Here is a 27,483-nt window from a genome sequence, read left to right as displayed (position 1 = left end):
AAAACCGTCTTGCAGTTATAGAAGTATGTATGTCAGTGGGTAAAAACACAAAGTATTCTTGTTGAGTTCTCTAATCTTGTGACCAACACGTTTATGAATGACCCTGTTAGCTTCATGTTTCATCCAGCTGACATTCAATGTTTCGCTATGAAATTGATACAACCGCGGGTAAGGATGTGCTTCCCGCATTTTTAGCCTGCTTCCTTAGACAATGTAATCATGTTGGGTGCTGCTTAAACCTTGGGCTTATATTATCGATAATTAGCGACACCTTTAAAGTTAGTTATACGTATCATGAATGTGGTGACAGAAAATGAGGCACTGAGAAACATCCTCATCGATAACTTGGAAAAAAAGAGAGAAATCACATAGAATAATAATAACATTCATCTCAACTACGAGTTGAATTCACTATCGCTTTCGTTCATCAAAGCCATATTACTCTGCCAGTCGCAAGCTGCATACCCTGTACCACATCCACGAATCCTTTGCATTTGGACAAGTCTCGAGGCGTTCTCAAGATGCTGGATTTCTCAACTTATTGGAATTCATACATAAACGTGACTTGCGTCGCACTCAGATATTTGTTATATGGATGCCACTAGGTCAGCGTCGAAGAATCAGTTGACTGGGTATATAGTTCAAGACGATTTTAACGGCGTAGTGTGTTTGTTTGTCGCCGTTTCGGATTCCTGGGCGGCCATACAGGGCATGATAATTCAATATCTATGCATTAAATTTCCCTCGTCGTACAAGAGTACGGTTCTAAAAGTTAGATAGTTCTAAACTAGCTTTATACATAATTCCACAGCTTTACTGACTGAATAAATTATTGGCGAAGCTTATATATCATCTGAAGACCAGGGGAAGAGGGTCATGCCAATTAAGCAATTCGAGCATATGCCAGTCCTGCTACTTCGAACAAACAGTCAGCTTCATCACAAGATAAGTGTGGGCAAGATCAAAGTATTGGGAGGTGGGACTTATATCTGATAAATGCTACATCTACGTTCTCTATTTGTTCGCGATAACTATTGGCATAAGCGATGAACTTGTAAAGTCAAACCAAACTCAAGGAGGAGATGAATGATTCTTCGAGTTTACTTAATTACCGCATAAAGTAATAATTTGAGAAGCCCCTGCGTTAAGGCACATCAACCTTCTCTTCAGCTTAGAGTTAACCCATTTATTTACAGAGTACAGCCTCAGCTTTGACGTTGTCGCAGTGGCTTAAACGACAGATTACGCACACGTTCTCCGCCGTTATAGCCATGCCCAATCTGCCAGATAGACTCTAAGCCATGATCAATGACTCGGCCGAACCGACACAGCTACCTATTCTTAGAAAGAAGTCGCAATTCAATACGTGTATCAAGAAGAAAAGCCTCAATCCGAATACCGAGAAAGTGGCTCTCTACCTACCTAGTAGTTTCTAGAACATGTAACATTACAGAAGGGCCAGAGATTAGGCCTGTTCCAGAACACGCTGGTTTGCGAGCAGGGGTCCGCCTGCAACCACTCAGTAGTTCCCGTCAGGCATACGTCATTGTTTCTTTTTCTTCTGCTCAGGCCTATTTTTCGCTCTGTCCAGTCGTCTTTCTTAGCCCGGGGCATCGGGCGTGCCGTCCGTGGAGCGGTTCGCATCAGCAGCCACGCATAAGTGGGAGACTTGTGCAGTACTTGATAAGTGTAGAATGTGTGATGCTAAGAGGTAGTATCTCTCAAGTCATGATGATGTCGATAGTTGCCGAATTGTGATGTCTTGCAGTAGACGAATCCTCAGTAGAGTGACTCCCATGTGGGCTCCGGCTGACCTCGCCCGGAGGTCACGGCACCGAAAGGACATGGGCATGGTCATGTTATTGTTGGGGATGAGTCCATGTGCCGTCCGTCTTGGAGAGAAGATCCAATGCTAATCCTGTCAGCCCCAAATCCCGACGCCTCGTTTGAGTCAATGGGGGCCCGCCTCTAAGGGACCGTGGACCCTGTCCCGTAGAATCAGCTGCTTGAGAGTGAGAGCCTTATAACAACAACGTTGCGCTCTTTGTCCTGGTCTGATTTTTCATCCTTCTTTTTTCAAACCATCGTGATATAGAACATCAACTGCTTCGTCTATAACCTTCTGTTATTATATACGCCAATCAATTCAGCCGCATACTCTCGATTACAACAGTCAATATGCCTTCTACTTCTTCTTCGGCCATGCAAATGCCCCGTGAACCGGCCCCCGCAGCGTTCCCTACCGAACGAACCAGCACCGAACAGCCGGTATGTCACTCACTCACCTCCGGCTTGGCTTCTAATAAGTCTTTCCATTCGCCAAGACACAATAGCCAAGCATTGAGTTTCAAACATCGTATGATTGACTAACTCATTTTCGATAGCGACCAGTTCAGCCCATGACAATGGAACAGCCTGAAATGAGCATGCGAGGAGGTAAAGACGGTGGTGTAAGGACGACCAATTCATTGGCTCTGCAACATTAACTGACATTCTTCTCAGGCCATTTGCTGTGGTATCTGCGCCGGTCTTTGCTGTTTCGAATGCCTAGACTGCTGCTGTTAGGTAATTTCAATGGGAAAGGATATCATAGAGTCTTTAAGCTCTGGCGTTTCAGGCACGATTTGCTGGGAGGACAATTTAAAGGGATACCATCGTCGGCTAATGATACCACGGTTTTGATAGCCTTGTCTTCAAATAATACCTCGTTCGAATTTTAATCTACGGCCATTTTCTCATTGCTTCGTTCAGTCATGACAAGTCTAAACGTATCCCTAAACTATACCCGCTCTACACAACCACGCCCTCCAATCGCTTTACTACGTCCTCATAAAATTTCATAGATAACTTTTCAGCAACTTCATTTCGTGTCTCATCGTCTCCCTCATTTAGTCCCAATTCATTACCTCCAGCCAAACACTTCCGTGTTGCATCTTCAAACCTCTCTCCCATATCTGCACCTACTGATGCGACTTGGTCTTCCTCCAACAGAGCCTCTCGAACGCCACGCACAATATCAGGTCTCCCACGCGCACGCCTCATATCGATACTCAGCACATCTTCAACCAACCGCCAATGCGCCAATTCGACTAAAATGACTCCCAGACTATAAATGTCGAAGCTTTTCTTGGAACGCTCTCTATCCCGTCGGCGGTTGGACTGAGCGTTGGGATGCCTGTATAGATCATGCTCTGCGTCATCTCCTGGCGCATCAGTCATTTCATCTGATCCTCCAGGCCGTGAAAAATCGAAACCCGAGATATATGGTTGGCGGTAGTCTATGTGGCCATCACGTGTTCGGAAGAATAACACATTGTGACTGCGAAGACCCTTGTGTAGCCAGTGTACAGCATGAAGGTAGAGGAGACAGTTGCTGATAGCGTGTGCCAAATATACTCGTTCTGTAACACGAGGCTTGCGAACTTTTGAGTCTTGGAGAAGCTCACGGAGAGAAACAGGTGGGAGCGAGGCGTGTAGATTATCGTCGGATGGGCGCTCGAAGATGAGGCCAAGTCTTCGATCTAGAATATCAACGTCGTCCTCGGAAATGTTGGGATCAGCTTTATCGAAGAACCCCAGACAGTGAGGAGTGCGAAAGGCCTCGGGCTTGGGACTATGGTTCAGCAAAGCAGCAAGTTTCCGAACTCTCTCAATGATATCGGCCTTTGATAGCGAACCTGGTTGGGTCTCTGTATTGTCATAGTCCTTCCACTCAATCCAAACATTTTTCTTGCCTTCTGCCGTCTTCATGAAAGCCTCACATCGTGAGGCCTCTGATTCATCCACGTCTGGGTCCAGCTCTATGAGGTATCGAGGGATGAATAGATTACGCTGATGACCTGGCTTTGCAAGATCGAGGAACTTTGCAGCAGCTTCGTCAAAGACTGCTGGGCTATCTGACTTGGGATCGATAGTCTCATTGAAGGCCTTGAACTTGGCCAACCTTGACAATTGCCGCAAGGCGTCAGCATTGGCTTCCCTTTCCAGTTTGGACATTTGCGACGGCCCTACACTGGAACCTGCATCGAGCTGAGACTTGAGAGCTAACACAAGATGACTCAGATCGGCTATCTTGTGATGGAGTAACAGGACCCCACGATTGGTATCCTGTACGGTATTGCGAATCTCGACCTGTAAGGAGTGGTCGAGGATATTGGTCATGTTGTCATTGAGAACTGAAAACTTGGCCAGCAACTTTTCAAATCCTTGCTTGTCAAATGACGTCCACCTTAACCTAGTAAGGCCTTCTGATGATTTGGACTTGAGTCCAGCCATGGCCTTTTTGATAAAGTTCCGTTTCTTATCACTCATAGGATAGTTTGACAGCTTAGCATCTTTTTCTGGAGCATCCAAAACACCATCTTTATCCACGACGGTAGAGAGGTTATTGTGCTTCTGCTGGTACTCTGTAAACTCATTGAAGAGACACTGGATTTGGACAAGCAGATCAATTACAGTCTGGCGGTGAAGATTGAATACGTTTGAGTTGAGAACCTTGTCTTGGTTCTTGGCATCAAGGTCAAGGAGGCCAGAAGCCTCACTCCAGCAAAACAGGCGCTGCTGTTCCATCCTGAGACGGAGATTGAGATACTTGCACTCGTCCTCATAGCCCAATGCCGTAACAAGGAGCTGTATCCCTGATGGATGTCAATTTCACGTGTTATGCTGATTATAATGAGGTAGGATACCTTGAATACATCCTGTGTAGACCTGGAGGCTGATGGAAGCAACTCCCAGCGCCAAGCCGGCAAGGGATACAGGGTCCATTGCGCCCTACTGCAGCTTATTTTAGGGCAGAGAGGCTGTGCGGCTGAGCAGGGTATGTATGAGGCAGCCGACGAACTCGCTGTGAAGGATGTGATAGAGTGACTTGTTGTCACTCAGTGGGTGGTTTAGGAGCTAAAATTATGGACGTATTTGGCACTGCGGGGGATCATGCGAGGTCGGGATGAGGTGGTAATTGGTGGGAGCTATGATAAGCAGCCCGGAGATAGAAGGGAGAGACAAACAGACAGACGATGATTTGGATCAAATGCTGGTTAATTGATGTCGAATAGGGAAATCCGTAAATGCGGCCAATGGCATTCCTCCTGTAACAATTATCGAGTCGTTTGGATCCTTCAACAGGGCTGCAATTGACTCGTGCACTCTTCGTCTATCTATCATGCCGATCACTTTTTTCGATTTAGCGACACCCGTCGTGCCGTGTCGTGTAAGCAACCCCGTTACCATGAGTAAGGGACGTATAAATGCCGAAAGGACCCGAATTGCCATGGATCGGATGTACGTGAATCCTTCGAGACCAGGGTCCTTAAGCAACTGCCATTTCCGCGTCCGCTTCATGCATGATCTTCTTAACGCCGGTAGTTTGGCAAAGTTGAGAACTGATTCGAAAGTCCTGAGGCCAGTCATGTTGCGTTACTCTGAAACCCGAGTTGGAAATTGTTAAGTAGACCGCCTACAGGACTTGAGTAAACGGTTGCCTACAGCACTTCTTGTTCAGCTTCTCCAGACCCATGTCTTAAGCTTAACTTAATATGGAATGTCCTGTCACCAGAAGCTTCAATATGATTCGTTAGGATTTAACTCGGATTGTAGCTGTAGATCCGGATGTTACATGCAGACGGCTTCTCCGACATGCTAAACACCAAGCTACACCTAGGTACCTACGTGATGGTTGGATGTTTGTTTAAGGTTGATGTTGTTGTTGGCAGCTTGAACCATCTTGTGAGTCAGCCTGCGGGAGATAAAATACATCATTTCTCAAATTCCGTGTCAAGTTAGACCAATTGTATTTTTGGAAGTTCTTGTCAACGTCTTCTAATTCTTACTAATTATGGAGTTGATCCTCATCAGCTCTCAGTAAGCCATCCAATACCCCGGGTACGCGGCCCGTGATAGATGCCACAACACCGCTTGCGGGCCGCAATTCATCACTTTTGGACGAGATATCTTCCAAGCCAGTTCTAGAATTGCGTGGCTTACTGGCCCAGGTAAGCGTAAAAACGTGGCTTGGGTTGACTCCCACTTCCACTTCCACCTCCGCGGCCTTGAACTTCCGCAGAGATGGACCTCGTAGCGTAGCATCACCTTGCCGACATGATTTCCTGTGCCTTGTAACGGCTTGGGGAGGATACCCACACACCTGACAAGCTGTACCAGGACCTCTGGTGAATGCAAGATATAGCTTAGCAAAAGCTTGGGTAATGGCAGCACTTTAGCCAGCCAGTTATGATGCTATTCAATGATATGATCTTTGGTGCTAAGAACTAAGGTTTTAGAATTAGACCTTTGGGTGAAGCCATAAGCGCGACGATAGCCTCAAAGTATTGTTAGACTCGCATATTGTTGCTAGACTTGACGTCGAGGGAGTGAGGGAGTGTGGCCGGGGCATATGAGTGCCGGCCTTCACACCCACAGACATGTCGCAGCCACGAGGTCAAAGACGAAAAGAATGCAAATACCTCCCACCCCTGTCCTTCTCATATGCCAAGCCCGACAACGTCGGGATGCGGCAAAGGCGTGCATGCTGCATCATGTTCGGTACTGGAATGGGATGAGGGTCGTCTAAACGGGAAGCAAGTGACATGCTGTTTTTTCTTGTTCACTCATCAATATTCTGAAGCAATGAAACCTGCATGGCCGTTTATAGAAATGGATCATCTTGTACGAGCTGACTGACATGATTGGCCCATGTCCAAGCTGCCATTCACTTAGACACACCCTTGAGCTGGTAGGCCCGGCTCTCAAATATAACGCCCGCAGTTAGTGGTTGTAAGCTCCTGGAGATAACTTAGTCCCGTGTTAAAGACTCGGGTTTACTTAGTAATTCTATCCGTGACTAGCCTCTTCAAAATGTGCTTTACAGGGCAAGGCAAAAGAAACTCGAGGCTTCAGAAGAGGGTGTTGAAATAAACAAAGTAAAGACCCCCCAACCTTAGGCTACAGTTATTCAAATATTCTCATCCCCGGTCCTTGAGTTTTCTTGCCTCCTCTAGGCTAGACACTCAACTAATAAACGAGCGTTGCACCATTTCAACATGTGGCACCGACAGTCTGGGCGGGCGTCCGCTAGTTTGGTTAACCTTACTGGCTGACATGAGTCTCTGTCTGCATTTCGAGGTCGGACCAAGCTTACCCCTGTCATCTTTGAACCTGTGCGGCACAAGCGAATACAATGACAACGCAAGCGAATGATGCAAGTGGCAGAATGAGGTAGATGGAGAAGAGAGTATGGAGTAGGGAGTATAACCCCCAATCTCAAATAGTTACTTGTTCCGTGATCCCTGAACTACCGCTGTTTGCTAGTGCTAGGGCTGAAGATGGTCCTTGTAAGAGAGATGCTTGGCTGTACACGGTTTGCAATGATGGGAATGCCGGGTTCCGTTCATAGCCCTCCGAGTGAAGCATGATGATATCGAGACTGGCGCTTAAATGTCCTATTTGGACATGGCACCAGGGTTTCTTTTGAAATCGTTCGGAGATTCGGCTCGTTCCAGTGACATGACGTTGTTCTATGCCTGAGGAAGAATATCTATAACAGGCAGACCATGCAGAAGTGTATTCGTTTCGAAGTATTATTAATCTTCTTCCATCTTCTTCGCAGGTTCCATTTCCCTCTCAAGTCTATACAGGCAGATATCTCAAGCGGGAGTTGATTATTCAACAAACAAACTCACCTTGGATCACTTGCGCCCTTCAGAGAGATATTGTCTTTGGCGCCCTAGCAAGGTTCACTTATAGATCTAAGCCAAGCGGCCGCCTTCTTTTAGAAAGCGGCATTCAGGATCTGAACTCGACTAAGACACAGTCAGCACCTGGGGCCTAAGTCCCATCATTAAATCAACTACCGGCAACGCTTCAATCTCGAAATACCCACTATTGGCTTATATCGAAACTTGGATTCCTCTCTTGAAACCACTAACAATCCTCAAAGAGGCACCATCAATGGACGAAAGAAGGAAGACTTTCTGTGGAACTCATTCCGAGTTCTCCTCGCCGTTTCCCTCTCCTCAACCTTATTCATTCTATTCTGACCCTCTCAACACATCGTACATGTGGTATTCCCCGACAATGAGCGCCAGAAACTCATTCCGCCAGACAACCTCAAACACAAATAGAGAAGATACTTACTCGGGAAACGATGAACTGTCCTCCAACTCAAATTCGCCCAGCTCTGGTGTCGATGGGAGGGCTTCACCTTGTGGGTCAACATCTACGACGGCTGAGAGTAGTCGCATGAGTGTTACTTCTGTCCCAGCTGCTTGTCTGGCTTGTGTAAGTACTATCTCTTGCAACGAGACAGAGCAACTGTTGACATCATTTCTTTCTTAGCGGGGAAGACACCTGAAGTGCGATGGTGTAAATCCTTGTTCTCGTTGTCTTAGTTCTGGTTCTGAGTGTGTCTATGTGGCTTCAAGACGGGGCTACAAAGGCCCTCGAAGAAACAACGTTCAAAAGTCCAGCAAGAAACATGGTGTATCTCCAGCTCGAACACGAACACGTAGTGGCGAAAGCTCAGTGACATCAAAACCAGAACGTTCTGCTTCACTGGGCTCATCGTTATTTTTGAGTCCTAATGTGAGCGACGACATCTTCAACTCACCATTATCGACACCTTTCCTCGACCCTGCGTTGGACGCTAGCAACAGCATGGAGAGCGATATGTCTTTCTTCGGACCGTACGATACAGCAGATACATCAACTGATATGCTCAACTTGTTCACGAGTCCACAGCATGAACATGTCGTGACTCATGTCCCTGCACTGACTCTACCCGAACGCTGTATAGACTCGTTTTACAACCATTTCCATGCAGCGCATCCTTTTGTGTTGCCGAAGGAGTCACTTCTGATGATCTCTCACGAGAGTTCTGTGATGCCCGTACTTGCTGTAATGCGCTGGATTGGCTCATTGCATATTCCAGCATGTTCAGAACGGGGCAGTTTTTTCCAGGAAGCTCATCAACTCATATACGAGCCGCGTCGTCGAAAAGACGGGTTCCTTGTACAGGCTTTGTTACTCCTTCTGATCGGGTTGGACGGGCAAGGCCAACAGGAACAAGCTCGACAAATATTAACTGGACTAGAAAGGATTTCTGTGGATATTGGTCTCAATACGAGATCATACGCGACTACTTACGGGAGAGGCATTCCAATGATGGAAGAGAGTTGGAGACGGACGTGGTGGGAGCTTTTCATTGTGGACGGGCTAATCGCTGGAGTCCATCGAAGCACGAACTTTTTTCTGTTCGATGTAGCTTCCGATGTTGCCTTGCCTTGCGAGGAATATGAGTATCTATCTGGTGTAAGATATCAATTTTCTCATATGGCAGAATCTCTCTGACCTGTTTGACTCTGTAGGACATTCCCGAGCCAATGTATCTCAGGGATATGAATGAGAGTGACTTCTCCGGTACGAGCCACGAGTTTTCATCTTTCGCGTATCGAATACAAGCGGCTCAAAACCTCGGACGACTCTTGAGAATCCCTCCCGTTTCTGGACCCGACGACGAAAGCCTCAGAAATATTCAGACGATGTTGACGAGTTGGCGAGTCAGCTTACCCAGGTCAAAGGCGGACGCTGTATGGCAATATGGCCATTTTGATGAGATGCTCTTTCAAGCTCACATGATAACACACGCTACATCGATTCTGCTTCATCAACCATACTCACAGCTGAACTCAATATTGAACCAGCCAAGCAACCAAACCGACCAATACGATTCTGTTTCGTCAGTAGACGACTTCAACAATCATACGAAGAACATAATCCAAGCCGCGACAGAGATCAGCAAGCTTGTCACTCATCGTGTCTCGCTACTTTCTCACAGTCACTTCTTCAGTTACGTGGTGACAATGTCATCTATAATTCACCTCAACAGATGGGTTATATTCACACCCGATAGCGAGAACAATTTACGCCAGGTGCTCCGCCTCAACATTGGCGCCCTCTCACGAATGTCTTTGGTATGGAGCGCTTCAGAGCGAGAGAGTAGTTATGTAAAGAGCATGGCTCGAAGCATCTACCAGGTCAAGAAGCAGCACAGGATATTGCCCCAGTTTTGGATCAGTATGACCCATGATGAAGCCATGGAGAAGATTGCGGCGGACGACGCTATGATTCACGAGTTTGAGGATATGCAGGTTGTGCCTGGTATGATGATGGGTCATTGGGCCGATCCTGGGAACAAGCAATGGAATTAAACATTACTGGGTTTCCAGGAACAGTTTGTACTTGGAACTTGATTCAAAGCCTGGCGTTTTGGCTGCTGGCTTTGACCAGAGAGACTTTGATGCATTGTTGTAATAACAAGATGGATAGATGCAAAATGTACATGTAATGAGAAGTAGTTAGACTGTTATATACAGAGTATTATAGCCCTACTTGGACATTCGAGGTTACACGCTATTCCCGGCATGGCATCTATTCGGACCATACCTATCTCTGAGACGCGAGGATGCGGAGTCGAAGGTGATGGAGCCCGGATAAGTCGGCTTGACTCTCGGACCTCAAAGACACTGGATTTCTAATGTAGGTCAAGAATAAGCTTTATATTCTTGCCCGTCGCTGTTTAAAACGGCCCTCGGCGATGTCAAGTCTTCGGCTCGTCGGCGACCCTGGTCGAGATTCAGCCCTATTACTCGGGAATTAAGCTATCACGAGCCAATCACATGAACGAGCCAATAAGTCGGGACGGATTCAGGAACTAGGTGAAATCTTACTCAGAAGCTGAATTTACATGCATTGGGAGTAAGACGAAAAGAAATAATCTAGACCCCGAGATTGCTGACATGCAGACGTGTATGGATCCAATTTCACCACCTGTAAGCTTGCGATTATGTGATAAATCGGCAGTTGATCACTATTCAGAGAGATCTAGAAATGCTCTAGAGAGATGAGCCGGATCTCGGATATCGGTCTTTCTGGTCTGCTTCTTGTTTATCGTCCGCTTCCATTCGGAGACATGTTCAGCTTTAACAGGTCGTGAGAGCAATGAAAGAAGTAATACATACATACCTACGTCAGCTCAAAGTCCCAAAATGGCAGTGGCGGAGTTTGAGTAAGCAATCAGAATTTACCAGTCGCGCGCACCTTTTGCTTCAGCTGAAAATTGGTGGATGGCACGGGCTATAGTCAAGACGCCGAAAGATGAGACAGTCTCTCCTTTGTCCTCTCAAATTGATTACTCCTGATGACTGCAGTGTTTCCTCATATATAAGAACACAATATGCAAGTTGTCTTTTCTTGACATCACCAAAACAATCAATTGATACATTCAACAGTGCTCTCTAATCCCTTTTATTATCTCTACTAGTTTACCGTGAAGCCATCAAAATGACAGTCCGTAAGTTGTCTGACTTGGACAACAGCATGGACTCAGAGCAACGTCCTGTCGCTGAGAAGCATCTTCTAAACACCACAATCAAGAATTTCACTTGGCGCAACGTCACTGTAACAGTCAAAGACAGAGAAACAAAACAGCCCAAGGCTATTGTTGATAATGTCGAAGGCATCGTCGAAGCAGGTTTGTGCTGACCCATCATTCTTCAGTGATACCATGCTGATGAGTTTCAGGCGAGATTTGCGCCCTCATGGGTCCTTCAGGTTGCGGAAAAACAACACTTCTTAACGTCCTAGCACGCCGTCCAACGAATGCAAGCAGTGTTGAAGCAGAAGTCAATATCAACGGGAGCCATTTGTCACTTGCCGAGTTCAGAGAAGTTTCGTGCTTTGTTGAACAGGAAGATGCTCTCATTGGCTCGTTGACTGTTCGAGAAACACTCGAGTTCTCATCGCGGCTGGCTAGCTCAAGGTAAGAGTCTAGTATACTCAGCTTCTTGATATATCTGACCATGAATAGCTCGTTGTCCAAGAAAGAACGAATCGTCCGCATCAACAACCTCCTCGAGTCTTTCGGTCTAGTCGAACAAGCCAATACCCTTATTGGAACGCCTATTCGTAAGGGTATCTCAGGAGGTCAGAAACGCCGCGTCGGTGTTGCGAGTCAACTCATCACTAGTCCCAAGCTTCTCTTCCTCGATGAGCCTACAAGTGGTCTCGACTCAGCTGCCAGTTTAGAAGTTGTCAAGTATCTTCGCGACGTGGCCAAGCGCAACAACCTCATCGTCATCTGCTCTATCCATCAACCGTCCACATCGACCTTCAACTTATTCGACAAGTTGCTCCTCCTATCTGGCGGAAAGACCCATTACTTCGGACCTGTAAACAGTGTTGCGGCATACTACTCCGAAGTTGGATCTCCGCTACCTCAATATGTCAACCCTGCCGAGCATCTCCTTGAGCTGGTTAACATTGACTTCGCACAAGATAGAGGCGAGGCATCAAGAGACTTGGAAATACTCCAAGCTGCATGGCAAAACTCACGTCAAGCCAGTGAAGTCAACACTGCAATCAAGTCTGCCGAATCTTCGGGCGGTGACTGGAATGTCGATGCAATTGAGAAGAAGCCCGGCATGTTCAGTCTTACACTTACGCTTCTCCATCGAAGCTTCATCAAAAGTTATCGAGATGTCGTAGCCTACGGCATTCGTATCGCCATGTACCTTGGCCTCGCCATCATGATGGGCACTGTTTGGGTGAGGCTCGACCCTGCGCAGGAATCAATCCAGCCATTCATCAACGCCATCTTCTTCGGCTCAGCCTTTATGAGTTTCATGGCAGTGGCTTATGTCCCTGCTTTCATTGAAGATCGGCTCCAATACGTCAAAGAGCACCACAATGGCCTTTATGGAGCAGCGGAACTCATTATATCCAACTTCTTCATTGGCATTCCTTACCTGTTCCTTATTTCGATTCTCTTTTCAGTCATCTCATACTGGCTTTCCAACTTCCAGCCAACTGCAAAGGCCTTTTTCACCTGGGTTCTGTGGCTGTTCCTAGATCTGCTCGCTGCAGAGTCACTTGTTGTCTTTATGACATCCTTATTTCCCAGCTTCGTAATATCCCTTGCACTGGTGGCGTTTGCGAATGGTCTGTGGATGTCCGTTGGTGGCTTCATGGTGCCTCCAACTATCCTTAACGTCTTCTACAAATACGTCTTTCACTACTGGGATTATCAGAAGTATGTGTTTGAGGGCATGATGGTCAATGAGTTTGCCGATCGAGTCTACAGCTGTGGTGACGGATGCCGCTGCATGTATCAGTCAACCCTGGCGGACCAGTGTGAAATCGATGGACAGGCTGTGTTGAACCAATATGGATACTCAAACGGACACATGGGACGCAATGTTGGCATCATGATTTCCATCATTGCTGGATACCGACTAGCATCATGGCTGGTTCTAGTATTGAGAAGGTAATTACGTCTGTTCATTGGAGCGCAGGTTTATCGGTAGATAGTCGCAATGTCAGTTCAGTCTTATATAGCAATAGTTTAATCAGGACCTAGATAAAATAAGTACAGCCAATGTTAATCAGTAGCATCAACAGCTCTTGCATCGTCTTTTCTCAAGCTCATAAGATGTAGTTATTCAACAAACACTGGGAAGGGAGTCGAGGTCTTTGGGAATTACGCCAGCTCTCGCCGCATCTCCTGCTATTAGTGATCATCTCCGTACGTCTTGAAAATTAGAGCTCACCTCTATAAGACCAACGATAGTCGTCACCAAGATTTGCCTTCCAAGTCCAAAAGACCCATCCGAGAGTATGCTTTTCATATGCATGCACCTGAGCAGAGAACCACTTGGTGTAAAACTCCTTCTGAGTCTGAGGATTCCAAGCATCAGTCTTCTCAGCATCGTCGGGCACAGCTAGTGACCATTCGCCGACGATTGTGGGGCCGTCAGTGTTGCGATCATCGGAACACGATTTCTTGATGTATGCTCCATGGGAAACCTCAACACTAGTATCCCACTTGAGGTACCGATGGTCGTCGAAAGCCGTGAATGAGGTATCACCGAGGAACTCGGTTGGCTTCCCGCTACCCCATAGAGAGCCCATCATTTGGATATGAAGGCGGTCCTTGCTGGTGACTTTGAGTTTATCCTCGACATTGCGAATTGCCTACGAATCGTCAGAATTGGATCACGTCAACAGTGGGATATCAAGTACACTGTAGGCCTCGGGGTAATACGTCTTTCGCAAGGAATCAACGGCCTTGTCCCAGTTGAGCGGCTCATTGACGAGCTCAAGCATGCCAACATTGCGATACTCTTTCTTGGTGTGGATTATGTCGGCCATCCACTCGAGCCATTCAATCGCGCGATCATAGTTATAGCCGCTGTAGAACCCGCTTGTAGGAGCATATTGACCCGTAAATGGCTGGCAGGGTTCTTGAGCACCGGGGGCACCGTGTAGGCTAATTTTACAGTCAGTAGGAGTCGCGATCCCTATGAAAGACTTACTCAAGAATGATATATAACCCTCGGTCGCTTGCCCAACCACAGAGTTGCGTCAAGTATTCCAAACCACCCTCCAAATGTTAATTACGTCGTACCAAGAAATGTTTCACGTACCTTGGGGAAGTGCTCTGAATTATCAACAAGGTCTTCCTTTAGCCAATATCCTAGAGGCACGCGAATAGTGTTGAGACCATAACTCAACATCTCGTCGAGATCAGTTTGATTAATCCAGCGTTTCCAATGAGCTTGGAAGTTCTTGTCTGCAACATCTTGTCCTTTGTTCATGACACAATCAAATTCGGACTTTTCTCCCTCGCAACCTGTGTTGGCCCATTCTTGGCTATCGATCCAGGGCTCATAGATGAAGAGGGACCCGAGGTTTACTCCTCGGATCTTTTTGGTCGCTGGGAGCCACCTTTTGTTGTTCGGATCTGTTCGAAGAGGATATACAAAGATCCCATTGTCACGCTCGTTCATGGCATGAGGTTCGGTATTAGGGAGCCATGCGCTGGCAGACGTAGTGAGAGCCACTAGGGCCGTGATAAAGGCAGCTTTCAACATCTCAAATTGTGCAAAGGTCAATGAGGAAGAGAACAAAAAATAGGATTTGTTAGTGAGGTCTTTCTTCACTTATAGACCATCTTAATAGAGTGAAACACACGTTAGTAACATAATAAGGGAAATTGCTCATGCTTTCATAGCACACCACTGTCATTTGATGCTCTGTGGCTGTACGTGGTAAGTTGGTTTGTAGGATCAGGATTCAGTCTTAGATAAATGATGTTACATGGGTGTAATATACGCTGAGGAAACACAACAGACTTCTTGACTTTAGAGGCAGCCCCAAGAGATGCTTTCTTCAGACTTTACATTATAAGATTTGGACTTATGATTAAGAAAGAAAAGATTCCAAACTTTGAGAGATTCTGGAGCAGACCTCTGCTTTGTTGGCACATTCGTCCCAATCCTCTAACAACCCATGTGAAGGGCCATGTTCTAGGAAATGGTGGGGCAGCATTCTATCTAAGGGATGGTTTCATAAGAATTGTTTCACAAATCAGCTGGTCTTCATTAGTGAAAGACGAAAGAAGAAAGGGACAAATTATGTTTCTTGGCTGCATAATAAACGGTGCATCTGTTTGTGGAGAGATCTTTGGTGTGACTCTGTGGTAGCTTAGCTGCATGACCTTGCAGATCCTGGCAGCACAATAGCATAGACTTCAGATTTTACATCTCTCAGATAACCAAAAGCCTTGACTTCTCAGTGAGTTGAACACTGCGTAATAGCATCATCCCAAGATCATGGGAACCTAGACTGCACTCTTCAGGTACCATCGCGACGGATCATACGGAACTTGGGCCGACACGTCGTAACAGCGCACGGCCTGGGGCACATTGCATCAGGCTGCGAACTCCTAGTGGTTCAGACAGCCTCATGATGAAAAGCTTGACAAGTGTCAAATCGGAGCCGAAGCACATTGCAGTTTTGAGAAGTACTATGTGGGTTCTCTGATTGAGCACAGAGACGGTGAAGAACGAGGCGAGCCATAGTTAGTTGAGTACCGAGAGGGACTAAATCTTTAGAAATCAAACTAAGATCGAGGTTTTTCAGACACTGCCTAGCTTGTGTAACGATAACTCAGTTGCGTCCATACCAGTCAAAAAGATTTGATAGAATACCTACCTAGGCACTCTTCACATCCAATACAATGCCCGGCTATTGATGAAGCCTCCCGTCTACAAACTCAACGGGCCGTTGTTCTTCACCGCTGACGGCCCCACTATATTCTGACCCACAAATATCTTCGAAATGCTCCAAACCTGGCAGGTACGGACTACGAATGATGATGGGATGCGCTGGCTAGCCTAGCTTGGGTCGCGGTTTCCCCACCAACCACCCCTACCTTAGCAACTGGCAACGGTGACGGTGATGGGAAAGAGTTCCCTCCCAAACGGAACGACTCAAGTCCTCGAGCTTGGCTTGCGTACTTTTTTTTGTAGCTTCTTCTCACCTACACAAACCTGGGCTCTAGGCATCTCTTAGTTGTCTTTGAGTTCTACGACTTTACGACTACAGCGGATCCAAGGCAAGATGTTTGTGCTAGAACTCTTAGCCTAAGACATCCGACTTCGCCCTCGCTTCTCGACCTACACCTACAGGCATTCTTCGAGGTCATCAACAACATTCCTTCATTCCGATCTCGAGACAAGAACCACGCCAAACGCTACGAGGAACCAAAAATACCTCGAAACTTTACCGCGCGAGACATCCCGATCCCGCCTGAAACACAACTTTCCTTCCTGTCGTCGCCATCATGGCGCCGGCAACCGATGAACTCTCTGCACCTGGTGCAGTGAGTTATGATTCAAATACTCAAGTCGTCGGGGATGGAACGTGGGACTTCGACAAAAATACATTTCTACTCCCCAATTTACAGGGTCTTAACCATGAAACCATGCGTTACAATGGTATTTAAGCCCGTCTTCGAGTTCAAGGATTGTATTCGACTAACACTGGCTGATAGGCATGGGAAACAGATTTTCCACACTTACACAATATCATGGCCTTGTACTAGCACATGCCGTTTTGGGAACGATAATATTCCTCTTTCTCATCCCCTTTTCTGTCATGACTGCTAGATTCTACTCAAGGCGTCCTGGCTGGGCCATCAAATACCATGGCCAACTCAACGTCTTTTCCGGCTTGTTGCTCGTGCCTCTCTTTATCCTTGGCTACTTCGCAGTCGGGCCTGAACGAAGCTTGACGAACCCACATCATGGAATTGGTGTCGCCATATTTACTCTATTTCTGGTCCAGCTTATGGGCGGTTGGATCGTGCGAAGGGTGGCCAAGTCCATCTCATTGCGCATCATGATTCACCAATGGTTCGGTCGAGCGATTGCCCTTTTGGGCATTACTCAAGTTCCCCTGGGACTCACATTGTACGGCTCACCACTCTACCTGTTCATCCTCTACGCCGTCTGGATGTTTTTCCTTTTTATTTTGTACTTCATCTTGAGTTGGCGGTCTGCTTCTCACCGAGACTACTATATGGGTGGAGCACGCTCAGAAATGCGGTCTGAGCTGGCGCCAACAGAAGATACACGCACTCGATATACAGAGTCTGAATACTTCTCAGAGTACAAATCGGAGCCTCCTAAGAGCAAAGCCAAATGGCTAGGCCCGTTCGTCGCACTTGGTGGACTCGCAGCCTTGGCCAGAGGACGAAACAAGAATAAGAACCAAGACAGTGGAAGTCGAGTCCGAAGTCGATCCCCTTCCTTTGATCGCAGCCAAAGACCAGAAGTTCTCCCCTCTAGGACCGGATCAGCTAGCTACCTCACTGGGCACACCGGGGAAAAGTATTCCGATGTAACACGTAAGGACAATGGCGGAGCTGGAGCCGGAGGTGGAATCGCAAAGTTCTTGGCCGTCCTGGGACTCGGAAAACTGTTCTCCAAAAAGAATCCCACACGCGACGAAGACTACTCAGAGTATTCTGCAGTATCGACTGAAACACCCAGACGCCATCGCGCAACCGCGAGCGCTCCCACTATGACTGACTTTACCAGGACTGATTTCACCAGCGATGTGACACCCAATAATAGAAGAGAGCCCGATATCACCCGTACTTCGTTACTCCCTCCCTCTGGAAATCGCCCTCCACCTCCCGCAATGTCGCAAATGCGGAGCGCCGCTGATGGAAGTTATACCGAGACTGCTCTGAGCTCCCCTCCTCCATCTGTAACCCCTCGAGGCAAACGATACCCGCCAAATTCAGGTCGCAGCTTCTTCGAAGAGTCAGACTATTCTTCCTATGTCAGTCCTTCTCGACGACCACCGCCTGAGAAATCTGGTGGTGGTTTTGCGAAAGGACTGCTAGGTGGCCTTGGCTTCGGATGGTTTGCGAAGAAGATGGCGGACAGGAGGGCAGCAAAGGAAGAGCAACGCTTACGTGATGAAGAGGACTTGAGATCCGGTACCTCATTGTCCAGGTTTGCCGGCGGCGACGGACACGACTCTCCCACGAGACGAGACAGCCGCCGGCCCATCGAACGTCGACAAACAGGCTACCCTCCCACGGACACGCTTCTATCAACCGAGATGTCGGAATCGACCATTGAGCCCCGGCCTGCACGAGGTAACTACGTCCCACCTACTGAAATGAGCACTTTACCCCCACAATCAAATCTCCCACCCGTGGCCGGCCGTGCAGGAAACCACTCGAGACGCAGTAGTGAGCATGTCTCAATGCCTGCGATGCCACCTGATCCCCACGGTATCCTGGCACCCACTGAAACCACAGCCTCAGGAATATCCCCAGGATCTCGGGCTCAGCGGTCCCGTCAAGGCCGGCCCGGTGACCGAGATACATCAAGACTTGCCCCAGGCGAGGAAGATTCGCGTTATGAACGCTATGCATCCCCAGCCAGTGTCAGTGTCAAGATGAAGGTACATGATGATAAAGACAGGAACGTGACCCTCCGACGACTTACAGAGGAGGAAGCAAAGGCAGCACGGGGCCGAAGAGACTCTGCCAGCAGCATCTCTGGAATCGAGTCTCCCTCGTACCGCCGACGTTACCGAAGAGACTCAAGCCAAAAGCGAGCTGAGACCGCTGCCGAGCGAAGAGCTGAAGAGGAGGATGCCATGCCGCCTCTGTCCCCCCCGAACCCTTCATTTGCGAAGCAAAAACGACGAGGCAAAGACTCAGCGTATTACTCTGGACAACCGACACAGGCACAAACACCGGCGTCGCTATTGCCAGGCGGCACCTCGGCCCAGTTTGGCCAAACAGTGTCTAGTTTGGCTGAGAGCCATGGCACTTGGAGTGGCATCACTCCATCTATCAACACCTCGCCCCCTGGGCCTGCTGGAGAAGGGCCAGCTGATGGATCGGCCGCGGCAGAAAATCGACGACAACGGCGTCGACTCGAAAGGAGACGTGCAAGCGGACCTACTGCGGAACCACCTGCCACTACCAATGTCGACATGTTTGACTAAAAGGCCGAGAATTGAGAATTTGGTGTCTCTCGTTTGTCTGTCGACTTCAAGCTGACACGTGAGCGACTGGTTGGTGAAAATATATGCATCTATCTAGCATGGGCGGCGTTCTTGGAGGGAGATTTGTGGATTTCGTAACGTCACGTCACATCGATTTCGATGTTTGCAGATAGACTTGGAGGACGATACTGATGTCAATGAACGAATTGATTGGCTTGAGAATGATAACTTGATATATGGCAACTTTCTTATTACTAGAGTTTGGAGGGATCCACAAAGAATTGACGATAATGAATTCAGAATTGCGCTTCTCTCATGCAAAAAAAAAAAAAAAAAAAAAAAAAAAAAAAAAAAAAAAAAAAAAAAAAAAAAAAAAAAAAAGGGTGTTTATGATAGTGAACTTGGTGTGATGTGTATTTGCTGTGAAGCTATCGTATTTGATTGACAACCATACTGGGTCCGACCTTAACAACATGTGATGATTGATTGGCTTATACTGAGCTTGGTGTTGAAGCTCCCGTCTCTATCGTCAGTATCCAATTCTAATGACTCCACTCTCCTCCATTAGAGCTCCACTGAACAATCCACCAGGGTCGACAGCTCTTCTGCTAAACATTCAAGTCCCTCACAGCAGAGACCACTATCGTCATTTAATCTTTTTTTCCTTTCCTTTTTTCCTTCTTCTTTTTTTGTTTAATCAATCTTGCGCCGCTCGGGCATCTCAATGGCCCTGAACCTGGCCTCAATTCATCCCCTTCGATAGCGATTACGTTCCCTCACTCTTGACTACCGACCTACGAACATTCAAGATGCCACAGAAGCCAAAGGCTAAGCCTAAGGCTCAGCAGCAGCCTCCCCAGACCGAACATCAAAAGATTGCGGAACAATGGGCTAAAGCTGAAAGAGCTCGTGCAGCTCAACAAGCTGCCAATGCAAAATTCGGACTCCCTCCCGCCGAAGAGAACGTAGAGGTTCTGGAGCGACGACGCGAGGTGCTCGACAAGAGACGGCAGAATACATATGAGAAGCGCTGGCGATGGACTGCTGCGTTTTGGGTCGTCTTGCTAGCTATCCACGCGCTCGGCATCTGGCTCTTTACAAGTGGTTTCTTGTTGACACGGCTGGTGCTGGAGGACAAGTCAAACTGCACACTACCTCCAATTGAGAACACCAAGGGCTCGTTGAATGTCGATCGCGGTTGCTGGCACCCTAAATCGTTCGACAGAGCCGTTGTCGTTCTAATTGACGCGCTTCGATACGACTTTACTGTTCCCGAGGATCCGGCGCAAGCTCAGCACTTCCACAATGCTTTCCCCTACCTCTACGAGACAGCTGCCAAATCGCCCCAGAATGCCTTCCTTCGCCCTTTTATCGCTGATCCCCCGACCGCTACGATGCAGAGACTCAAGGGTCTCACGACGGGAACATTGCCTACTTTTGTTGATGTTGGAAGCAACTTTGCTGGCGCGGCTATCGAGGAGGACAACTTGTTGATGCAGCTGAAGGACGCCGGCAAGAAGATTGCTCACCTTGGCGATGATACGTGGTGGTCTCTCTTCCCTGGTTACTTCGAGCCTAATATTAGCAAGGCTTATGACAGCTTCAACGTCTGGGATCTCCACACTGTTGATAACGGCGTTATTGACAACATCTTCCCACTATTGAACAAGGAGCGAAAGGGTGAATGGGATCTTCTTATTGGACATTGTCTTGGTGTTGATCATGCTGGCCACCGATACGGACCTGATCACCCTGCCATGGGAGCCAAGCTTCGCCAGATGGACGAGTTTATCCGCAAGCTTGTCGAGAGTATCGATGACAAGACACTTCTTGTTGTTATGGGAGATCACGGTATGGACAGCAAGGGTGACCACGGTGGTGAGAGCGACGACGAAGTTGAGGCTGCTCTCTGGATGTACTCAAAGAAGCCCTTCTTCGGCAGAACCTCTTCCGACTTTGCTGTTCCTCCCCCCAACGCCAAGGTTCGACCAGTGAACCAGATTGATCTCGTTCCTACCCTCGCGCTGCTTCTTGGTATTCCTATCCCCTTCAACAACCTGGGAGGACCAATTGAGGAGGCGTTTGCTGGTACTAAGGGCAACGACTGGCGTAACCTCAACGCTGTTTCGCGTGTCGCTGCAGCTGGAATTGAGAGATACCAAGCATCTTACCACAAGGCTCGGGGCCTGACTCAGGCCGACGGAGCCGAGTCTCCCGCTGCTCTTTGGGAGGCTGCTCGCGCTATTGCCAAGAATGATCGTGATGCTTACGTTGCCTTGACCAAGTTCCAGGAGACTACTCTGTCTGTCTGTAAGGACCTCTGGGCACGTTTCGATGTTCCTCGTATGATCATGGGTATTGTCGTCTTTGGGTTTGGTCTCGTCTTGCTCTTGATGTACTCTTCTCGGGAGGAAGAAGACGAATACGTTATTATGAATGATGCCGAGCTTGACTATGCCGAGAAGAAGCTGGAACTCTTGGCTTTCAAGGAGAACGAGCCTGAGACTGTGGAAGTCTTGCACAAGCAAATCCTCAAGGGCCTCTGGGACCCCAAGATTCTCTTTGCTGTCTCTATTCTTACAGGCGTAGGCCTGTATCGCCAGCAGCCTATCGAGGGCCTCGTTGCTCTCGTTGCCGTGCTCTTCATGGCTGGTCTCAGCTCTTCCCTGCATGACGCAGGTAGGACTATTCTCAATGTCTTCCCTTCGACTTTCTGGGGTTGGTTGGCTGTGATCTTCACTGTTAGCCAATCTATTGGATTTGCTTCCAACTCCTACACCATCTGGGAAGATTCAATCCTTCTCTTTTTTATTACCACTTTTGGTGTGGCTAGTGCCGTTTCTGCATTCCGTATTGAGGCTCGACGGGAGAGATATTTGGGCATTTACCACTCTGTTGCCTTCATCATTCTTGGCCGCTTCGCCTCCTACTCCAAGCTTTGTCGCGAGGAGCAGATGCCATACTGCACTTCTACATACTACGCCTCTTCGGCCTCTTCAACCTCTGCGATTTGGCAGCTTGCCATTCCTTTTGCTGTGTGCCTTATTCTTCCAGCCATTATGAAATCGTTCCTCGTCACAAGCAGGTCGTATGAGGGCCTTGCTCCAACTTGGATTGGCTATGTCATTCGCGGAGGCCTGTTCTTGTCTGCCTTGTACTGGGTTATCGATGCCGCTGACAATGGCGGATGGCTCGCGGGACGTCTCGCCGAAGGAACCCTAAAGACCATTGGAGTTTATCTAGCCCAGATTGTCCTCGCTCTCGCCTTCATTGCCGGAAGCACTGCTTTTGTTTGGGCACCCCCCTGCGTCTCCCTCCTTCAATCTGCTGGAGCTGGCGGTCGTCCTGTTGTTACTATTATTGGATATGGTAACGCTATTGGTGCTCGCTACTTGTTGCTCCCGCTCAACCTTCTTTTGGGGTGCTTCCTCCTTTCGAAGCCCATGGGCGGTGGTGCCCTTGCTCTTATGTTCTGGCAGATTCTTACCCTGGCTGAGATTTTGGATCTCAACGAACTCAAGACCAGCCCTATTGGACCTATCATGCTTGCTGTACTTGGAAACTTCTACTATTTCAAGACTGGCCACCAGGCTGTGCTGTCCAGCATTCAGTGGGATAGCGCTTTCATCCCTCTGTTTAGCATCCGCTACCCTTGGACCCCCATCGTGGTTATCCTCAACAGTTTTGCAGGCCAGATCATCGCTGCTGCGTCTGTACCACTACTCGCTCTGTGGAAGGTCGGCCCCAAGCAGAAGGGGGTTTTAGAGACAGCCACCCGCGGCATTGGCGTCTTCATCATCTTCTATGCCGTTGAAGCCCTGGCTACTATGAGCTGGGCTGGCTGGCTGCGTCGTCACCTGATGCTCTACCGTGTCTTCAGCCCTCGCTTCATGCTTGCGAGCACTGTCTTGCTCGTTCTTGATCTGGTGACTATTCTCGTCACTCTGACTGGCCTGCGTAGCAACACCTTGTCCCTTGGCGAGGTGTTCGGATGGGCCGATTAGATGTATTAATGGGTAGAAGTGTGTATGATGTGTGTACAGATAAGGGCTTCTGCCGCATTTTAGGCAGAATGACTCTAGTGTTATCAATCAATAGGAAAGGAACGAAAATTAGGATAATGGAGGATAGAGCGGTACCATCTGGGGTGTTCAGTCCATGTCAGTCTTTTGGCTAGACAATCATATTGTAGCATGTCGGGATTTTCTTGTATCCTGTCAGATCACCTATAGCAAATCAAAATATCATATCAAATTCGTCATTATTTGCTGACAACATCGGCTGTTCCCTTGACAGCCATTCCTCCTTCTGGCCCCTCAATCCAAACCTCCCATCGTCCTTCAGCACCGTCTTCTTTTGACACCTTGCGGATATTGATGGCCATGCGCTCATTGACGTACAAAGGCGCGTAGTTCCTGTAACTGAACCTGTGGACGGCTACACCAGCACCGATTCGGTCGTTGAGGAAGCGAAGCATCAGAGCAAGAGTGAACGGGCCATGGACCAGAAGTGCTCGGTGACCGTCAACTTCTCGCGCGAACTGAGGATCAAAGTGAATAGAGTGGGCGTTGAATGAGAGCGCTGAGAAGTGGAATAGGTGTACCGGTGAAGGTGTAAGTGAGATTGAGTGACTTGGTGGTTGAGGGTCTGAGAATGGTGTGTTAGTAATGATGATCCTGGAGCTTGATATGGATAACCTTACACTTGAGCAAACGTGAAGGTGATGATGATGAGGCAGACCCTTCTTCATCCCTCATAAATACCAGCGTCCTCCTCTCTTCGATATCCCATTCTGTTCTCCCCTCAATCTCATGCCCAGTTCCATATTTCCTCCACACATCAACAAACACCTTCTCCTCGCCCTCTTTGCCTCTCAAGGTAACATCCTCGATCTGTTCCTTGCAGATCGCCGGTCTCGCATCAAGCTTCATCGCATCTCCTCTGAAGACAACCTCGCCGCCTGCCCATACACGCCGCGTATAAGGCGGGCCAGGTGAATGATCAGGATCTGCGCCATCAGGAATGAGACGCGAGGGAGGCAATTGGATGGGGAAGTAGACAAGATGATGGCCTTGAGGAAGAGCGCAAGGAGGCGACGATATTTTTGACTCCGTGGGCGAAGGGTATAGAAGGTCGTTAATTGTGGTTGTGAGGAGATGAGAGGGCATTGGAGTCAGGTAGTCTGCTATTATCTTTGGCGGGTGGGCTTTGAGTGATGAGACTATAGATGAGGATGATTTTGTGGTATAGGCTCTATGAAATGCAGGACCACACTGGCGGTTGAGTATAGATAATGGCCTCATGATGAGATCTCTTGATACTGAATTGTATTGAAGCCGTGAGTCTGGTAATAATGCTTGTTCATGATTGGCAATTAGAATAGTAGCCGAGTCAAAGTATTACAGTGGGAAAGCCTCGGCTTAACGATCATCAAACAAAAATGTGAAAATTGGATGAAAATCAACGCCATAAGTATAAATGTTGCGTCTAGCAAAGCAATAGCTAAATTGGAAATAAATTGAAACAAGCTTTAAAGTGCTTCAAGTCTTACTGTGCAGTCATATGTGGTAGGAAAGGTCACGGCAAATCACGGGTTTCGGGTTACGGATGTCATGATAAGCCGATGATAGTCATGATACATATTGCAAGTCAAGGAAGAAAAACGAGGCGATCAAGTCAACACGAACAAACTTTTCGATTCATTCCTTATATAGCATCTATATAGATACTTATCCATACCCATTCCGTTTGTTTTATGTTGCCGTTACACATCTATCATGAAACACATGAAGCTTGCCCTTTGCGACTGGACCAGCCTCAACCGACTCTATTGGCCAAGGGGGCGCATTCCGGGTTAAATATGCAGATAGATCCAGTTCCCATTTCCTGAGTTGACCGTCACATGAGTAAGTGACTGAAGACTCAAAGCTGGCCTCTTATCATAAGACATTCCATTAAATTCTTGCCGCGTCTGGCACGGCTCAAGACTTGACCAGTCACTGTCGACCTCTCGATCATACCTTTACAGGTACTCGGAGGGAGTCTTGACGTTGTTTCTCTGAGCCCACGACTGGAGATCAGCGCGGCAGTTGTCCAGAGCTCCGGTGATGGCGAACTGGGTCTCAATGCCCTCAACTCGGTGGGTGGAGTTGATGTTCTTGACCAGGGTGATCTGGAAGCAAGTAGCACTACCCTGGCGAGAGATGATGGTGGAGTAGGCCAGGAAGTACTCCCAGATACGGAACCATCGCTTGCCGTACTTGGCCTCAACCTTGTCGCGGTTGGACATCCAGTTGCGGTACCACCTCCAGAGAGTAGCAGAGTAGTGAACACCGATGGTATCGATGTGCTTGATCTCGAAGCCGGTACCCTCCAGCTTGTCGACAACCCAGCCGAGAGGAGTAGAAGCGTCAGCACCAGGGAAAATGTACTTGTTCATGAAAAGACCCCAGGTGAAATCCTCGTATTGCCAAGCCTTACGGAGACCAGCGTACTGAAGAAAGAAGACACCATCATCATCAAGCATGTCGTGGACCTGCTTCAAGAAGCTACCGAAGTGGCGGATACCAACGTGCTCAGACATCTCAAGGCTGGTGATCTTCTTGTAGCCACCCTCGGGAACGGGAATATCACGGTAATCCATGCAGAGGATCTTGCTCTGCTCCTCGGGGATACCGGCCTTGCGCATGCTGCTGTTACCCCAAGCGGTCTGGTTGCGGCCAAGAGTGACACCGGTGACGTGGGCGCCATACTGCTCACTGGCAAAGCGGGCAAGAGTGCCCCAGCCACAGCCAATATCAAGCATAGAGTCACCCTTGTTGAGGCCAATCTTCTCGCAAACGACAGTAAGCTTGTTGTCCTGGAGCTCCTCAAGAGTCTCCTCGCGGTTGATGTCGGAGATGATGCCAGAAGTGTAGATCATGCGGGGACCAAGGAACCAGCCGTAGAAGTCATCACCACGGTCGTAGTGGTCACGGACCTGCTCCTCGTCTGTGATACGTTAGTTAATCTTTCAATTGATCCTCAATTGGAGCACATACCCTGAGAGCGAGTGTGCATGATAACCTCAGGAATCATGCCAAAGAGAAAGAACTTGATGAGACCAATGGTGAAGCGGAAGCTGGCCCAGTCGTGGCGGTACTCCATAACCTCGAGGCAGTCACCCTTGAAATCAACATCACCATCGAAGTACATCTCGTGGAAGGTCTCCATGGGGATCTTGTTGCTGCCACGGTACTTGAGGCGGTCGGCCTCCTTCTTGAACTCGAGGTAGTGCTCGACACCACGGTTAGGAAGGCGAACCTTCTCATTCTTGCGAGGGCTGATGGAGGAGATGACAAGCCACCAAGCGGCGAGCAGGGGAAGATCGACGATGAGGGCGAAGAAGATGGTGGTCTTGAGTCCACCGCCAACCTTTCGGCTGAGGAACCAAGGGACAGCTACCAGGATGGAGATGAGGACATAGTTGTTGAAGGTATCGGCACCAGAGCCATCGGCAGGAAGAGGAGCGTTCTTGATGGCGGGATACTATAGGGTGAATATTAGCATTGATTCCCTTGTATCGAAGAGGACAGACAACGCAACAATCATGAGCGTTCTAGCCAAAACTTACCCTGGTAGTAGGAACACCAACATCCTCAAGCTTGTCAAAGTCAGGCTTGGGATAAGCAGGAGTTTTAACAAACTCGAAGTCGGCGCCGGTGACGCCTGATTTCTCTGCCATTGTGACGACAGATCCCAATGGCTACCAAAGATATGATGAAAGGGAAGAGGGAGAAAGTCGCTGAGGCGGGTTTATTTTTTAAAGAGGGCGACTCAATGGAGATTTCGTGGGGCAGAACCCAGAAAGGGAGGGAGCTTTGGCCTGGGTTTGGGGAGGGGCGGTGTGAAAAAGACAGGGCCCAGATGAACTCCCAGGTATATGATTGGGTGGCTGGGTCACCCAAACCCCCTAGATTCACAAAGATTAGCGTCGGGTTGGTAGTTTTAAGGTGTTCTTTTCAGCGGTGATAGGGGTAAGATAGCAGCAGCTCAGGTATTGAGATTCAATTCAATCCAGCCCAAATGGATGTCTCGGGGAGGGACGGGACAGTCAGATCCTTAATTGTTCATCAA

The 27,483-nt window shown here is 48.3% G+C and overlaps 9 protein-coding genes across 9 annotated transcripts; 5 read left to right on the top strand and 4 right to left on the bottom strand.

Annotated features, from left to right (window-relative positions):
- Positions 1-2,178: 2,178 nt before the first annotated feature.
- On the top strand, positions 2,179-2,486 carry J7337_009561 (uncharacterized protein; the record flags this gene model as incomplete). The annotated part of the gene is made up of 2 exons (XM_044827156.1): positions 2,179-2,268; positions 2,385-2,486. The coding sequence occupies 2 exons, from the start codon at positions 2,179-2,181 to the stop codon at positions 2,484-2,486; spliced, it is 192 nt and encodes a 63-aa protein (XP_044677750.1).
- A 304-nt stretch (positions 2,487-2,790) lies between these two features.
- On the bottom strand, positions 2,791-4,569 carry J7337_009560 (uncharacterized protein; the record flags this gene model as incomplete). Its single annotated transcript, XM_044827155.1, has 1 exon — positions 2,791-4,569. One exon carries the CDS (start codon positions 4,567-4,569, stop codon positions 2,791-2,793), a length of 1,779 nt encoding a protein of 592 aa, XP_044677749.1.
- A 4,808-nt stretch (positions 4,570-9,377) lies between these two features.
- On the top strand, positions 9,378-10,205 carry J7337_009559 (uncharacterized protein; the record flags this gene model as incomplete). The annotated part of the gene is made up of 1 exon (XM_044827154.1): positions 9,378-10,205. The coding sequence occupies one exon, from the start codon at positions 9,378-9,380 to the stop codon at positions 10,203-10,205; it is 828 nt and encodes a 275-aa protein (XP_044677748.1).
- A 1,132-nt stretch (positions 10,206-11,337) lies between these two features.
- Positions 11,338-13,322, top strand: J7337_009558 (uncharacterized protein; the record flags this gene model as incomplete). The annotated part of the gene is made up of 3 exons (XM_044827153.1): positions 11,338-11,527; positions 11,578-11,815; positions 11,864-13,322. 3 exons carry the CDS (start codon positions 11,338-11,340, stop codon positions 13,320-13,322), a joined length of 1,887 nt encoding a protein of 628 aa, XP_044677747.1.
- Positions 13,323-13,590: 268 nt separating this feature from the next.
- Positions 13,591-14,924, bottom strand: J7337_009557 (uncharacterized protein; the record flags this gene model as incomplete). The annotated part of the gene is made up of 3 exons (XM_044827152.1): positions 13,591-14,025; positions 14,074-14,283; positions 14,478-14,924. 3 exons carry the CDS (start codon positions 14,922-14,924, stop codon positions 13,591-13,593), a joined length of 1,092 nt encoding a protein of 363 aa, XP_044677746.1.
- Positions 14,925-16,992: 2,068 nt separating this feature from the next.
- J7337_009556 (uncharacterized protein) lies at positions 16,993-19,368 on the top strand (the record flags this gene model as incomplete). Its single annotated transcript, XM_044827151.1, has 1 exon — positions 16,993-19,368. One exon carries the CDS (start codon positions 16,993-16,995, stop codon positions 19,366-19,368), a length of 2,376 nt encoding a protein of 791 aa, XP_044677745.1.
- Positions 19,369-20,177: 809 nt separating this feature from the next.
- J7337_009555 (uncharacterized protein) lies at positions 20,178-23,372 on the top strand (the record flags this gene model as incomplete). Its single annotated transcript, XM_044827150.1, has 1 exon — positions 20,178-23,372. One exon carries the CDS (start codon positions 20,178-20,180, stop codon positions 23,370-23,372), a length of 3,195 nt encoding a protein of 1,064 aa, XP_044677744.1.
- A 257-nt stretch (positions 23,373-23,629) lies between these two features.
- Positions 23,630-24,536, bottom strand: J7337_009554 (uncharacterized protein; the record flags this gene model as incomplete). The annotated part of the gene is made up of 2 exons (XM_044827149.1): positions 23,630-24,015; positions 24,071-24,536. 2 exons carry the CDS (start codon positions 24,534-24,536, stop codon positions 23,630-23,632), a joined length of 852 nt encoding a protein of 283 aa, XP_044677743.1.
- An 854-nt stretch (positions 24,537-25,390) lies between these two features.
- On the bottom strand, positions 25,391-27,091 carry MT2 (Sphingolipid C9-methyltransferase 2; the record flags this gene model as incomplete). The annotated part of the gene is made up of 3 exons (XM_044827148.1): positions 25,391-26,358; positions 26,409-26,895; positions 26,981-27,091. The coding sequence occupies 3 exons, from the start codon at positions 27,089-27,091 to the stop codon at positions 25,391-25,393; spliced, it is 1,566 nt and encodes a 521-aa protein (XP_044677742.1).
- Between the last annotated feature and the right edge of the window lie 392 nt (positions 27,092-27,483).

This window comes from Fusarium musae, chromosome 7 (genome assembly GCF_019915245.1).
Source record: "Fusarium musae strain F31 chromosome 7, whole genome shotgun sequence".
Taxonomy (NCBI): Eukaryota; Fungi; Ascomycota; class Sordariomycetes; order Hypocreales; family Nectriaceae; genus Fusarium; species Fusarium musae.
The sequence above is the reverse complement of the archived record's forward strand: the minus strand, read 5'-3'. Positions and strand labels throughout refer to the sequence as shown.